This window comes from Leopardus geoffroyi, chromosome B1 (genome assembly GCF_018350155.1).
Source record: "Leopardus geoffroyi isolate Oge1 chromosome B1, O.geoffroyi_Oge1_pat1.0, whole genome shotgun sequence".
In the NCBI taxonomy this organism is placed as follows: Eukaryota; Metazoa; Chordata; class Mammalia; order Carnivora; family Felidae; genus Leopardus; species Leopardus geoffroyi.
In genome coordinates this window covers 185,268,381-185,282,395 of record NC_059327.1, presented here as the reverse complement: position 1 = coordinate 185,282,395, position 14,015 = coordinate 185,268,381, and the positions used below count along the sequence as shown (strand labels likewise).

The following is a 14,015-nucleotide window of genomic DNA, read 5'->3' as shown; positions in this document are numbered from 1 at the left end:
GATCTTCCTTCTCTTTGTTCCTATAAAGCCCTCGATTGTAGTCGTCATTCTTTCAAGGATGGGTATTTACTTCCCTAATATCCAACGTATGCCCTGTTGTTCCGTTTTAGTTCCTGACTGCACGTGTCATACCCTTGCGTTTGGGGACCGAATCGTAGATGACGGCAGTGACACGTGTAGTTCCAGCAGTGCATTGGGCCGAGTTGAAGAGGTGGTACCATGAAGGGCTGGGACAATTTTGCACGTGGAGGGGGTGGGGAGGGACCATCCCAACCACATCATGCCCTCCGTCTGGCTGATGGCGTTAAAAATCCTGTCTCTGTCGTAGTGAAAAAATACGCATCTTAGAAGTGATGAAATGGGGATGGCTGGATTTTGCTTTGTGATCCTGTCTGACTGGCTCTCGTTTAGTGGCTAGATTTATCTCCTTTTCATAGCGGGTATAATAGATAACACTTGATCTTGGTTTTGCTGTATTACTTGATGCTTCCTGGTTTTCTTCTCTTTGTTCTCTTTTACTATGTGGCGTATGTTGGCTTTGCTTTGTTTCATTTAATGTGTGCTGCTTCTGTTTTTTTGTTGTTCTTACGGTTGCTTTTCTAGCTTTTTATATCCTATTTAATCCTTTCTTTAGATGGTCTTCATTCATCTAAAAGTGAGAGATAATGAACTATCCCATTTTGGTTGATTATTTCTTTTTAGGAATACCCTTTATGCCCTTGACTGTTGCTTATCGCTCTTTCCCTCGATTTTTCGCTTTGAAATGGTATCTTTTGGTCTCTGCCTCTAACACATGAGAGCACCAGTGTCCTTACGCTGTCTCCCACTTTCTCTGGGACTTCTCCGACCTCTTGTGTTGGGATTTACGTTATTTACATTTTATACTGTAACCATAATGCCCATATGATTCCGTTTTTATTCTGTGGTTAAATGGATTCGGTGCTTCCTGGAAGCCCCTTTGGTGTACTTGCTTTATTTATCTCCCCTATGGCTAACATTCATATTCTCGTGGTTTTTACTTTTTAAATAAAAGTCTCACATTAATCGGAAATTTTCAATAAAAATTCCTATGTGGCTGTTGTATGATTCTGTTGATATGAAATACCCCAAACAGGCAAATCTGTTGAGACGGAAAGTAGAGGCATGCTTGCCAGGGGCTGGGGGTTGGGGAACGAGGAATGACTGTGGACGGGTTCAAGGTTTCTTTTTGAGGTGATGACAATGGTCTGGAATTAGATTGTGGTGATAGTCGCCCAACTTCATGAACACTCTAAAAACTGCTGAATTGTACACTTTAGAAGAGTGGTTGTACCGTATGAGTTAAATTTCAGTCCAACCAAAATCTTTACGTGGCAATGGAATCAAACAGTTCTGTGAGGTTTCACAAAGAACAACGCTCCTGTTTCCACCCTTACGTTTCTCCTCCCCAGCAGCAACTACAGTCAGCCGTTCTGGCTAATTATTTTAGAATTTGCCTTCCTGTCTGTGAAATACAAAACATGCTTGCATTTGCCACTTCCTGATTTATCACGTTTTGGAATTATCTATTTCCTGTGGAAGAGGAGGGTTTACCTTTCTTCCTCTCCTCTCCTGCCCTCTCCCCTTCACCTCTACCGCCCCCCATCTCAGAATCTGTACCTTTTCACTACCCCATTTGTATATGGTTACATCATAATTTTGGGTTAGATTCATATTTTAGCGTTTGCATTATTATAACTGTGTAAATGCTGCTCATAGCTGAACCATAGGAGAAATCATAGTAAGTTCTTTCCTACACAGCTTTTTGTTTTCTTTGGAGTTAAGAATAGTCTTGGATTTTTTTTACTGTTGTAGCTGCTATTTGCTTACTTACGTGCTTATCACTGCTCCAACCGCAAACTCTCTGCCAGTTGTCTGAATCCTTTCAGAACATTCAGATGTAGCACAGTCTTTTAGATCTTAGAGAAATCTGTCCTAGGGCTTTCAGAAATGCTCCAGTCTGGAATGGTTTCCCTTTCTACCTGGCACCTAGCAGTCCTGCAGTTTCTTCAGCAAGGACTTAGATTAGATGACTACATAACCTGAGTTCTACGAAGTCCTTTATTCTTTTTTTTTTTTAAGATAGTTTTTCTCGGGTACTTTTTTATGTTTGTTTCTTTTTTTTTTTTTAATGTTTATTTATTTTTGAGAGAGAGAGAGAGAGCGTGCGCAGGAGAGGGGCAGAGAGAGAGGGAGACACAGAATCTGAAGGAGGCTCCAGGCTCTGAGCTGTCAGCACAGAGCCTGACGCGGGGCTTGAACCCATGAACTGTGGAGATCGTGAGCTGAGCCGAAGATGGACACTTAACCGACTGAGCCACCCAGGTGCCCACCTGCTTTATTCTTGAGTGGCACTGACCCAACTATAAAATTATTCAGATTACATGTTTTCCTTGGAACAATTGCAGGATTGCATCATGTCCTTCAGAGCAGGACTTCTTAAATGATCTGTGTTAAAGGATCGGTCTTTTGTCTGTTGGCTTTTTTATGTTCTTGTTTTTATGTCGTACCCATTGGGGTCAGATACTTTTGTAAACCTGGTAAAGATAAATTAAAGTAAAATGAAAGTCAAATGAAGAAAAGAGAAGACATACAAAACACAAGCCCACATTTTTTATTGTTAATTTGAACAGACATGAAAGTGCTCTAACTGGTATAAAAATTCCAAATACATACTCTTGATGTTTGTCTTTGTGTCATCAGGAACTGGTAACAGTTGACTGCCAGCACCAGTTCGTGGCCACTTTGTGAGGAACACTGATCTAGAGTTAAATGTGGTGCTGTAGAAATCTGAGGCCAACCTGATTTTTACTATCCAACAATTTTGAAATCTTGTGTTTCTGGAAATACCTTTATCTGTGCCGATACTTGATTGATACCTTTGCAGATGATGGAATTCTACATTGGAAATATTTTTCCCTCAGATTTTAGAAGGCAATGTTCCATTTACTTTGTCTTCGTTTTAGCTGCTGAGAAGTTCAAGTTCAAGAAGTTCATTCCTGATCTCATAAATGATCTGTGACTGTTTGATCCCTCTGTCATTTTTTCTTTTTTTTGAATCTTTTTATTCCTAGGGGTATGACATCTCATGACTATCTATCTTGATGTGCGTCTGTTACATTTTATTTTGCTGGGTATTAGGTAAATCCTTTCAAACTGGAAACTCATGTTCTTCAGTTCTGAGAAATTTCCCAGCATATATTCCCATTGTCAACGAATGAAAAACCAAATCTCACATGATGTAGGGCTGATTACAATCCATTTTTGGTTTAGTATTTTTTGGGGTCATCTTTGTTTTCTTTGAGTTTAATTCTTGCCTTTTCTTTAAAGCACTTTTTAAAACCTTTTATTGTGGGACATTTCAGGCATATATAAAAGAGAGAACAGTATAAAGAGTCTCCTACACCCACACCCAGCTTCATTTGTCATTAATATGTAGTTAATTTTATTTCACATGTACCTTCTACTGTGACCTCCAGTGTAGATATTACATATTTTATCCATAAATATATACACCTCAAGAAATAAAGCCTTTAAAAAAACCATAATCACAATACTATTAAAATGCCTGAACTACGAACAGTTCCTTAACGTAACATGCAGTTAGTATTCACATTTCTCTGATTAGCCTATAAATACTATTAGTCATAAATACTGTTTTATAATTGATTCTTCAAACAGGATCCAAACAGGGTTTATGCACTGTAGTTGGTGGATATCTTTAATCACTTGTTTGCTGAAAAAAAACAGAGTAATTTGTCCCATAGAATTCCTCACATTCTGGATTTGGTTGCTTGCATCCTGTAATGTTGTTTAACATTTATTCTATCCCTGTATTTCTTATAGAGGTATCATCAGACTCAAGTTCAGTTTCAGGGGACAAAACTCTTTTGTAAGTAGCGGGGCATATTCCCTTTTGAATTACAACAAAAGATAGATAATGCCTGGTTATTCACTTGGTGTGACTTTAAGACTGATCATATGCAAAGTAACCAGTCTGTAAACAGTACAATTGATTTTGTGTATTAATCTTTTATCGTGTAATCTTGATGAGCTTACTAGGTTTAGCAACTTTTTAAAATACTTCCTCAGAGCTTTCTACATATACAATCATGTTGTCTGTGAAAAAAATGTTTATGTTTCCTTTCCGATCCGCGCCTTTTATTTCTTTTTCTTGTCTTATCAAAGTGGCTAGAATCCCTAGTGAGTATTGACTAGAAATGGTAAGCGTAGACATCTTTGCTTGTGTCCCAATCTTGGGAGGAATGTATTCAGTCTTTTACCAGTATGGTGTTAGCAATAGGTTTTTCTCAGATGCCCCTTAGCAGGTTGTGGAAGTTTCCTTCTGTTCCTAGTTTTCTGTGAATCTTTCTCATGAATGAGTGTTTGATTTTGTCAAGTGCTTTTTTCCTGCATTTAATGAGATGATCATTTTGTAAAAGATTGTTAATTTGGTGAGTTGCACTGATTGCAACATTAAACATTAAAGCAGCCTTGCATTCCTGGGCTAACCTACACTTGGTCATGATCTGTTACCTTGTTTATATACTGTGGTTTTGATTTGCTAAAATTCCGTTAATAACTTTTGAGTTTGTGTTTATGAGGTTTATTGGTCTTTAGTTTTCTTACGATTGTTTTTTTCTGGTTTGGTGTTGGGGTCATCCTGGCCTAATGAATGAAGTGGGAACTGTACCTTCCTCTTCAGGGTACTGGAAGAATTTATGTAGAATTGGTATTGCTCTACTGTCTTCTTTCTTACGTTGTTCCCAGTGAGAAATCTGATATCATTCTTAATCTTTGTTCCTCTGTACAGTGTCTTTTTTTCTTCTGGTTTTAAGATGTTCTCTTTTTCACTGATTTTTTTTTTTTTCAACGTTTATTTATTTTGGGGACAGAGAGAGACAGAGCATGAACGGGGGAGGGGCAGAGAGAGAGGGAGACACAGAATCGGAAACAGGCTCCAGGCTCTGAGCCATCAGCCCAGAGCCCGACGCGGGGCTCGAACTCACGGACCGCGAGATCGTGACCTGGCTGAAGTCGGACGCTTAACCGACTGCGCCACCCAGGCGCCCCTCTTTTTCACTGATTTTGAGTAATTTTACTATGTATGATGCACCTTGTAGCTTTCTTCGTGTTTCTTGTGCTTGAAGTTCTCTGAGCTTCTTGAGTCTTTTGATGTAATTTTTGGAAAATTGCAGCCATAATTTTTTCAAAAATGTTTCCATCTCCCCAACCCCACTTGGGGCCCATTTTCATGTATTTTTGTCCCTTGGGGTTTCATTTTGGGTAATTTCTAAGACTGTGCCTTCATGTATATGGATCGTTCCTCTGTCACGTCTAAATTTCTGTTACTCCCATCGAGGCTATTTTTCCACTCAGACAATTAAAAAAAAAAAAAAACTTTAAAGGTTCAATTTGGGTCTTTTTAATATTTTCTATGTTTTTACCTAACAAGCTCATTCTTTTTTTCTTTTTTTTTTTAAACCACTTGAACATATGGTATATAGTTATAGTAAATGGCTTTAATTTCTCTCTGATCATCTGTGTCATTTCTGAGTCAGTTTGATTTGATTGTTGTTGCTCTTGTTGTATTTCCCCCTTGTCATGGGTCATGTTTTCCTGTTTCTTTACATACCTGGTGGTATTTGATTCAGTGCTGGAAGTATCAATTTTACCTTGTATACCGGATATTTCTTATTCCTTTACATATTTTTGAGCTTTGTTCTGGAACACAGTTGTTACTTGGCTATAGTTTGGTACTCTCCAGCAGGATTTGGCATACCCCAGCGTGCAGACCGCCTCTAATCATGCCTGTTCATTTGCACATTGGGTTTGTAGTTCCTTTTGTGCTACAATCACAGCATAGATGTGACAGAGAAACCAGATGGCCTGCCAAGCTCAATATTTATTACCTGATCCTGTACAGAAAAGGTTTGTCGTTCCTTGCTTTCGAAGGTTTATCTTCAAGCTTTTGGGCAGGACTAGAGCATCTGTGGGGTAGGGCTGATTTCTCCCCGCTCCTGAAGCAGTACCCTTCTCAGGACTGCACCTGATGCTTGGGTTTTAGGAGGTTTCTCCCTCGGACTGCTTGGTAGACACCGACCCCGTGTCCTGTTGGGTGTCTGGCGATTATTCCACCTGCTTCTTTCCAGTGGTTCTCTCCCGCGCTCTGGATGCTTCCTTCGCCTGCGTGTGCCGATCAGTACTCAGCTACAGACTCCAGGGGAGTCGTAGCAAACCGTGGAGCTCCCTCTCTCTCCGCGTCCTGCTTTCTGGCTGGGATGCTCCACATGTGCATTCACTAGTGCTCTGCCCTGTGAATTCTAGCCGCCCTGGCCTCCACGAGTTCCCAGCTCTGCTCATCCATTCCCTAAGCTCTGTTTGGGCTTTCTGTCCTCTGTTGCCAGCTCTGTGCAGGCGGCAAACTGGCAGCTGTCCTCCCCCTCAACCCTTCCCTTCTCTCACCATTCCCCATTTCGGCTGCCAATTGTCCATTATGTTAAAGCCGCAGTTTCATGTTATTTTGTCTGTTTAAAAGATTTTTTTTAATTTTTTTTTTTTTTTTTTTTTTACTGTTTTTATTTATTTTTGAGACAGGGAGAGACAGAGCATGAATGGGGGAGGGTTAGAGAGAGGGAGACACAGAATCTGAAACAGGCTCCAGGCTCTGAGCTGTCAGCACAGAGCCCGACGCGGGGCTCGAACTCACGGACTGTGAGATCATGACGTGAGCCGAAGTTGGACGCTCAACCGACTGAGCCCCCCAGGCGCCCCTGTTTAAAAGATTTTTTGAGGGCCAAGGTGGTCAGTCTGGTTTCCGTTACTCTATCATGGCTGCACGCGAAAGTCTTCAACACTCCACATTTAATAATGAAAGGAAATAGTAGTGAATTCAGTGTTGCTCTTGCTGGAGAATGTACTGATTCTTTCTACGGCATTTCATGTCCCTTTCCTCTACCGACAGTCTTACTTTGAATTACTATAAAAGTTCCCTCTAATATCACTTTCCCTTTTCTTTCCAGCCATAGATAAAGCTGTCAAAAGCACAGTTATCATGGAAATAGAAACATTTAAATTACTGGCACGATAAGCCTATTTCTTGCTGTAGCCATTCAGAGCATCGATTTGTCACTGCCGTGGGTGCTTTGAAGTGAAACTGTGCTTAGATATAAAAAGTTTTAAAACCCACTTTGATTCTGTGTGAAGTTCACAGTTTTTCCAGTGCAGTCCCGGAGTTCAGTTCAGTTGAAACTGTATGGCTCCGCTCCAACGATAAGAACCCTTTAGCGGACTATGCGACATGCTTAGATTCAGACATTTCTGACCCGCCATAGGCCCCAATAGCGTTATTTGGTTTTCTTTTGTGTCCCTACTCTGATTTCATGGCTGCTAGTGGCTATCCAACATCAGTGTTTAAAACATACAGTGATTGTTTTCTCTCTTTAATTATCTCTAATAAAATGAAAGAAAAAAATCAAAGCAGTAACTTTGAAATCAGATAGGAGGATGATTTGAAGGAGACCAAATGGGCTATTGGTACAGTTTTTTAAGGCTCTGGGTATTGTCTTGCTATTTTGGGGATGAGCTTTTGCAGAGCTGCTTCCATCAGTACTGCTAAGAATAGAGGAACTTTGTGGGAACATTTTTTTCTTTTAGGAGGTAATTTTTCCCGCTAACTATGCCATAAAAAATTGAAGAACGATCTTAATTTCTCATTTTAAAATGACTGTCATACCGAGCCAGACTACTTAACACTTCAGCGTTGGAACACATGGATTTGTCAATAAATTTAAGCGTAATAGTAGTCTCCATTACTACTACGTTGTTTGAGTAATATATTATATTCACATTTTAAGTGGATATTGATCTTCATTCAGTGACTGAATTGGAGCATCTCAATTCTTACAAAACTGCTGATTCTTTTCTACTTTGTGGGTATGCAGCCAGACATAAATTCTAGCCAGCATTCCACAGATTTTTCTTTCCTTTGCCTCTTTACACAGTACTCTTCAGGAAGTAATAATACTTTTTGCGGGGGCCCTGGGTGGCTCAGATGGTTGAGCATCTGACTTTGGCTCGGGTCATGATCTCACGGTTTGTGAGTTCGAGCCCCATGTCAGGCTTTGTGCTGACAGTGCAGAGCCTGCTTGGGATTCTCTCTCTCCCTCCCTCTCTCTCTCTCTCTCTCTCTCTTTCTCTCTCTGCCCTTCCCCTGCTCTCTCTCTCTCAGAAATAAATACACATTTAAAAAATTTAAAAAAAAATAATACTTTTTGCATACTAAAAATAGCAAAGAGAAACTGTCTTTAAAACAGCAGACTTCCAACGTATCGCTTTGTGTTTTGTTATGTCCTGAAGGTACTTGAAGTTTATTGAGTTGCCCTTGCCTGAGAGGAAGTTTTGTCAAAGATGCCAGCAGTTGCTGTTGCCGGACGACTGGGAGAAGCACCGCGAGCACTGGGTGGTGGGCAACATCTCTGTCGGCCAGCTCGGCAGGCCCAGCCAGCTTCTCCGTCCACTGGAGAACAAGAAGACAAACGCCCAGTACTTGTTTGCCGAGCGTACCTGCCACTTCCTGGTAGGCCTGCTTCCTGCCCTTGGGCTCACGAGAGTACTGTGCGTTGGCACACCAAGGTAGGTCACGTGATCTTATTTACTTATTTTTTGATTTACATCCAAGTTAGCTAGCATCTAGCGCAACAGTGATTTCAGGAGTAGATTCCTTAATGCCCCTGACCCATGTAGCCCCTCCCCGCTCCCAATGATTTTTTTTTTTTTTTAAATTTCTATCCCCACTGTTGAAACTGTGAGACGGAATTATCAAGCAGCTGTGTACTATGTTCCGAGACATCGCACGCAGCTTTAAATATACAAAGGAAGTAGAAAGCATGGTCCTTCTCCTAAGGAGTTTGTATATGTCATTTGAGAGAAATCTTTTTTTTTTTTTATGTTTGTTTATTTTTGAGAGAAAGAGAGAGAGGGAGGGAGAGAGAAAGAGTATGAGCAGAGGAGGGGCAGAGAGAGGGAGACGCAGAATCTGAAACAAGCTCCAGGCTCTGAGCTGTCAGCCCAGAGCCTGACGCGGGGCTTGAACCCATGAACTGTTGAGATCGTGACCTGAGCCGAAGTCGGACGCTTAACTGACTGAGCCACCCAGATGCTCCTCGAGAGAAACCTTTATAGATTTCTGTTATATGATGGAAGGTTCCTTCTGGTTTGATTCTTGACTTGTTTATAATTTTAGACTTCTCTTTTTCAAATAGGTTCTACCTTTTAAAAAATACTTGAAAACTGAAACAGTTGTATTTGCCAAATTCACTTCAGTTGTTTCATTGAAATATTAGAAATACCAGGAGAACATTGGTGGGTTTTTGTTTGTTTTGTGTTGTTTTTTTGTTTTTTGTTTTTTGGTTTTTTTTGGTTTATTTGCTTATTATCTATGGCATTTGTAATTCCTTATTAAATTTGCTTTCATTAATTGTTTTAGGTTGCATGAGCTGATCAGGTTGAAAGCATCAGGTGACGAGAAGTCTAACATTAAAAGCCTTTTATTGGATATTGATTTTCGGTAGGTTTACAAAGTATGGTATTTATTCTCATTCATTGTCGCCTTTCTTCCTTCCTTCCTTCCTTCCTTCCTTCCTTCCTTCCTTCCTTCCTTCCTTCCTTCCTTCTTTAATGTTTATTTATTTTTGAGAGAGAGAGAGAGAGAGAGAGAGAGAGTGAGCCCGAGTAGGGGAGGGGCAGAGAGAGAGGGAGACACAAAATCTGAAGCAGGCTCCAGGCTCTGAGCTGTCAGCACGGAGCTCGACCCGGGGCTTGAACTCACTAACCATGGGATCATGACCTGAAAATCAGATGCTTAACTGACTGTGCCACCTGGGCACCCAGTTGTCTCCTATTCCTTGTTAATGTTTTCCTCTTATTGTTTGTTACCAGTTGCATTCCTTTAACATTCAGAAGTAGTAATTGGTTAGAAGCCGCCTTTTTAGTCATATAAATCCACTTGTAATCTTCCGTATTTCAAACACGAAGGCAGTGGATTCCTTCTTGCTGATGTACTTCCTAAATTCTTTAACCAATGTGTCTCATTGTCTTGGGCTTATAATTTAGAGATCAATTCTTACTGAGTGAAATTTCTTCTCATACACTTATTTTTCAAAGATAATTGTGAACTTCCTTCAGGATTTTGTTTCATCACGTTGGAAATGTGATAAGATACTCATTTTAAAAGATCTTCCCAGATGATGTGCCTGTTGTCTTTCACTGGAAATAGCCTGAAGTCAAGGGAGAGCTAGGGAAGAGACAGGTGTTAAAGCAGAGGATTAACAAACAGACAAAGTCTGTGGGAGAAGGCCAGAATTAAATGGCATCTGATGTGTTGGGACAAGCAGAGATGAGACTGACCGAGGACCACGGGTCGTACCTCCCCTCAGGTGGTGATTTAGAAGCACATGTGTCCATCCACAGTCTCTGTGATTCTGTAAACTTGGACTACCCTTCCTTACTTGCTGTAATTACTTGGATTCCCCAAGATCAGGGTGATGCTATCAAACACTGTGTTCTTAGTATCTTTTACTTGTTCTTGACTATGTCAAAGGGAGCAGGCACTGTGTTTCTTTTTATTTAATCTGATAGAGTCTGTTTGGCTAATATTCCAGTATTTGTCAGAGAGAATCTGTGAAATTTCATGTGCTTTCTCTCGCTAAAAACAAGGCCAACAGATTTTTAAAGTGTAAAAAGTTACAACAAGAAGTACAGCTTTTATCATTTATTATTACTATTTTTAAGATTTCCAGGTCAACTTTAGGTGGTCTAATAGAGGCAGCTACATTTCTCAGAAATAAGCCACAGTTTCTGTAACCTCTCATTCCGTATTAACAGGACTAACACAGCGATTTCTGCTTAACATGAGCGTGGCTTGGCAAGATGTAATTCCATAGGTGATCATACAGACTTTTAAAAGAGAAATTCAATTTCTTTTTCTTAAATTGAGATATAATTCACTTAAAACTCACCAAGTTAAGGTGTATATGCCTGTGGTTTGGGGTGTATTCATTATGTTTTGCAGTAATCACCACTATCTAATTCCAGAACATTTCTGTCACGCTGAAAAGAAACCTACTCACTTCCCCTGGTGGTCAGCGATCTGCTTTCTGTCTCTGTGGATTTGTCTCTTCTGTATGTTTTCCATAAATGGAATCATACAATGTGTGGCCTGAGTATGTGGCTTCTTTCACTTGGTGTAATGTTGTCAAGGCTTATCCAGGTCATGGCACCTCACGGTACTTTGTTCCTTGTAAGGCTCTGTTAACATTCCATTGTATCGATAGAGCAGATTCTCTTCTAAAACACCACATTCCTTTCCCAAGGAATGATTGTTAAGTTATTGTAAACATGTTATTTTGAAGGTAGAAGTGTAACTTTGGGTTCTTTCGATAACAGTATTCACAATAACTGGTGCCTGCGTTGAGTGCCTGTCCTGTGTCAAACCCTGCTCTAACTCATTCCGTCTTCACATTCACCTCCCCGGTGAGGTCGGTGCTGTCCTCATACTCATTTGCCAGGTGAGAAAGCTGAGGCACAAAGAGGTGAACAGGCTTGACCTTGTGGTTGTAAGTGGCCAAGTCAGGATTCAAACCCCAGTTAGTCTGGCTCCAAAAGTTAAGTTACCCTCTGAAAATAACTTTGCTTTTGAACTTGTATATGAGCCTTTGTTATGTAGCCCGTTTCTCTCTTGTCATCCTTCCATCTCCCTTTCTCCATCTGTCCCCGTGCCTGGTCCACGAAGGTTCGTCGGCAGCGGGTTTGCAGGCCCCTCACATGTTTACAAGAAGGCACTCGTTAGTCGGGCACCTTATATTGGAGCCCTGGAAGTCTGTTTATGTCAAAGAGAACGTGTTGGCTCACGTTACCGGAGCCTGTGATACAGCAGGCCTCAGTCCAGGCGAGGTCCTGGGCGCTGCCCTGTGTCGTTCGGGCTCCGTCTTTCTCTCTGCACCTCTCATTCTGTCTTTCTCTGGATTGGCTTTATTCTCCAGACAGTATACATCACACACTTTGACAGCAGCAGCTTTGAGCCCCTGTAGTCTTAGCTTCACTGTCCAGTGGCCAGAGGCACTCTTTCCTGAGAGCCCCAATGGGGGAAGGGCTGGCTGGGCTGGGGCCATCTGCCCGTTCCAGAACCATCTCTGTGGCCTGCCAGGTAGGGTGGCCCGGCAACCCTGACCAACCACATGGAGTGGGTTCACCAAAGGAAACCCTCTCTTACCATAGGTACATGAGAGATGACAAAAATCACATGTCCACAGCTGAATTATCTAACATCATGTATATCAGTAGGCAATAGTGCTCATGACCCTGCCTTTGGGACTTTTACCTCCATGAAAATGGTACAGTGTTGTCTTTCTTTGGTACAGTCATGGTTCTTTGTGTTCTGATTCATTCAAGTCAAGCTTTTTCCAAGCCAGTTGTGGTGGACTGTCTTGTGCACAAACTAGAAAAAAATCAGTGATTCATTGTGATTTGCTCAAATTCCAAGAATCTCTGGTTTACTTTTAACAAATCTTTTTATTTTTATTTTTTTGACAGAGAGAGAGAGAGAGAGAGTGTGTGAGCAGGGGAAGAGGAGAGGGAGAAAGAGAGAATCTTAAGCAGGTTCCACTCCCAGCCGGGAGCTCAACACAGGGCTCCATCTCATGACTGAGATCGTGAGCTGAGCCGAAATCAAGAGTCAGACCTTAACCAACTGAGCCATCCAGGCGCTCCTATTTTAGCTCTTTAAAGAGACAAGATCTTTGATTCCATCACCCAAAACATTCTGGATTTTGGCTTTTTAGGTCTTTTTTATGCATATAAACATTTTGAAAAGAGAGAATCATAATCTTTTTTCCCCACTATATATCAGTCATATTTTCTTTTTTTAAACTGAGGCATATTTCATGTAGGAAAAGCAGGGTTTTAGTATTATTCACAAGGTTGTGCAACTGTCACCACCACCTAATTCCAAAACACTCCCATCACCTTTTTTTTTGTTGTCGGTTGTTTAAAATGGAATTTTTTGTGTGTGTGTGCTCAGTACACCAGATAGCATGCGAGCACTGTCATGACGAAACACAGAAATATGTAGATCAACGTGAAACAGTAAGTTAGTTTCCATGAAGTGCTTTGGCAACGTAGTCCTACGAATCTTTCCTTCAGCTAATTTGACTATACATTTCAGTAAGATAGAGGTAATGGATTAAGTGGAAGTTAGCTTGTGAAGTTTTCTTAGAAATAAAACTCCAACTTTATCCATCCATGCCAGTTAAACACTGTAACTAAAACTTCCAAATAAGTGTGAAAGGAGACGAAGGAGTTAGTTACCTTTTTTTGCTTAAACAGTCCAGAGGAAAATGGTGACTACAAATACAGCAGGCAAACTGTTAAGACTGACTGATCTAGGATACAGTGTTGCACTAAACTTCAGCCTCAAATTGTGCTAAATGCTCATCGTTAATAACATTTCCATCACTTTTTTTTTTAAGTTTATTTATTTATTGTGAGAGAGAGCATGCACATGTGAGGAGGGGAGGGGTAGAGAGAGAGGAAATCAGGCTCCACTCTGTCAGCATGGAGCCCGATGTGGGGCTCGAACCCACAAACCGTGAGATCATGGCCTGAGCCAAAATCAAGAGTTGGACGCCCAACTGACTGAGCCACCCAGGCGCCCCATTTCCATCACTTCTGATGGAGCTGTCTCTCCATTATCGTGGTCCCAATAAGTGATCTCTTTTCTCTCCTTCCCTCAGCCCTTGGCCACCACTAATCTGTTTTCTGTCTCTGAAGATTTGCCTGTTCTGGATATTTCATAAAAATGGGATCATACGGCATATGGTCTTTAGTATCTAGCTTAGTATTTTCAAGGCTCCTCCGTGTTATAGCATGTATCAGGATACCAAATTTTGATCCAGTCATCAGTTGATGGACGCGTGCTGCTTCCATTCTTTGGCTATTTG

At 41.0% G+C, this 14,015-nt stretch overlaps 1 protein-coding gene across 1 annotated transcript in view; it reads left to right on the top strand.

Moving 5' to 3' along the window:
* Positions 1 to 14,015, top strand: part of ZCCHC4 (zinc finger CCHC-type containing 4) — a 54,015-nt gene that overhangs the window by 6,754 nt on the left and 33,246 nt on the right. Inside the window, exons 4-5 of the mRNA XM_045474360.1 lie at positions 8,377 to 8,652; positions 9,506 to 9,586. Of these exons, the coding sequence (XP_045330316.1) occupies positions 8,377 to 8,652; positions 9,506 to 9,586 (357 nt within the window). The remainder of the gene's footprint in view (positions 1 to 8,376; positions 8,653 to 9,505; positions 9,587 to 14,015) is intronic.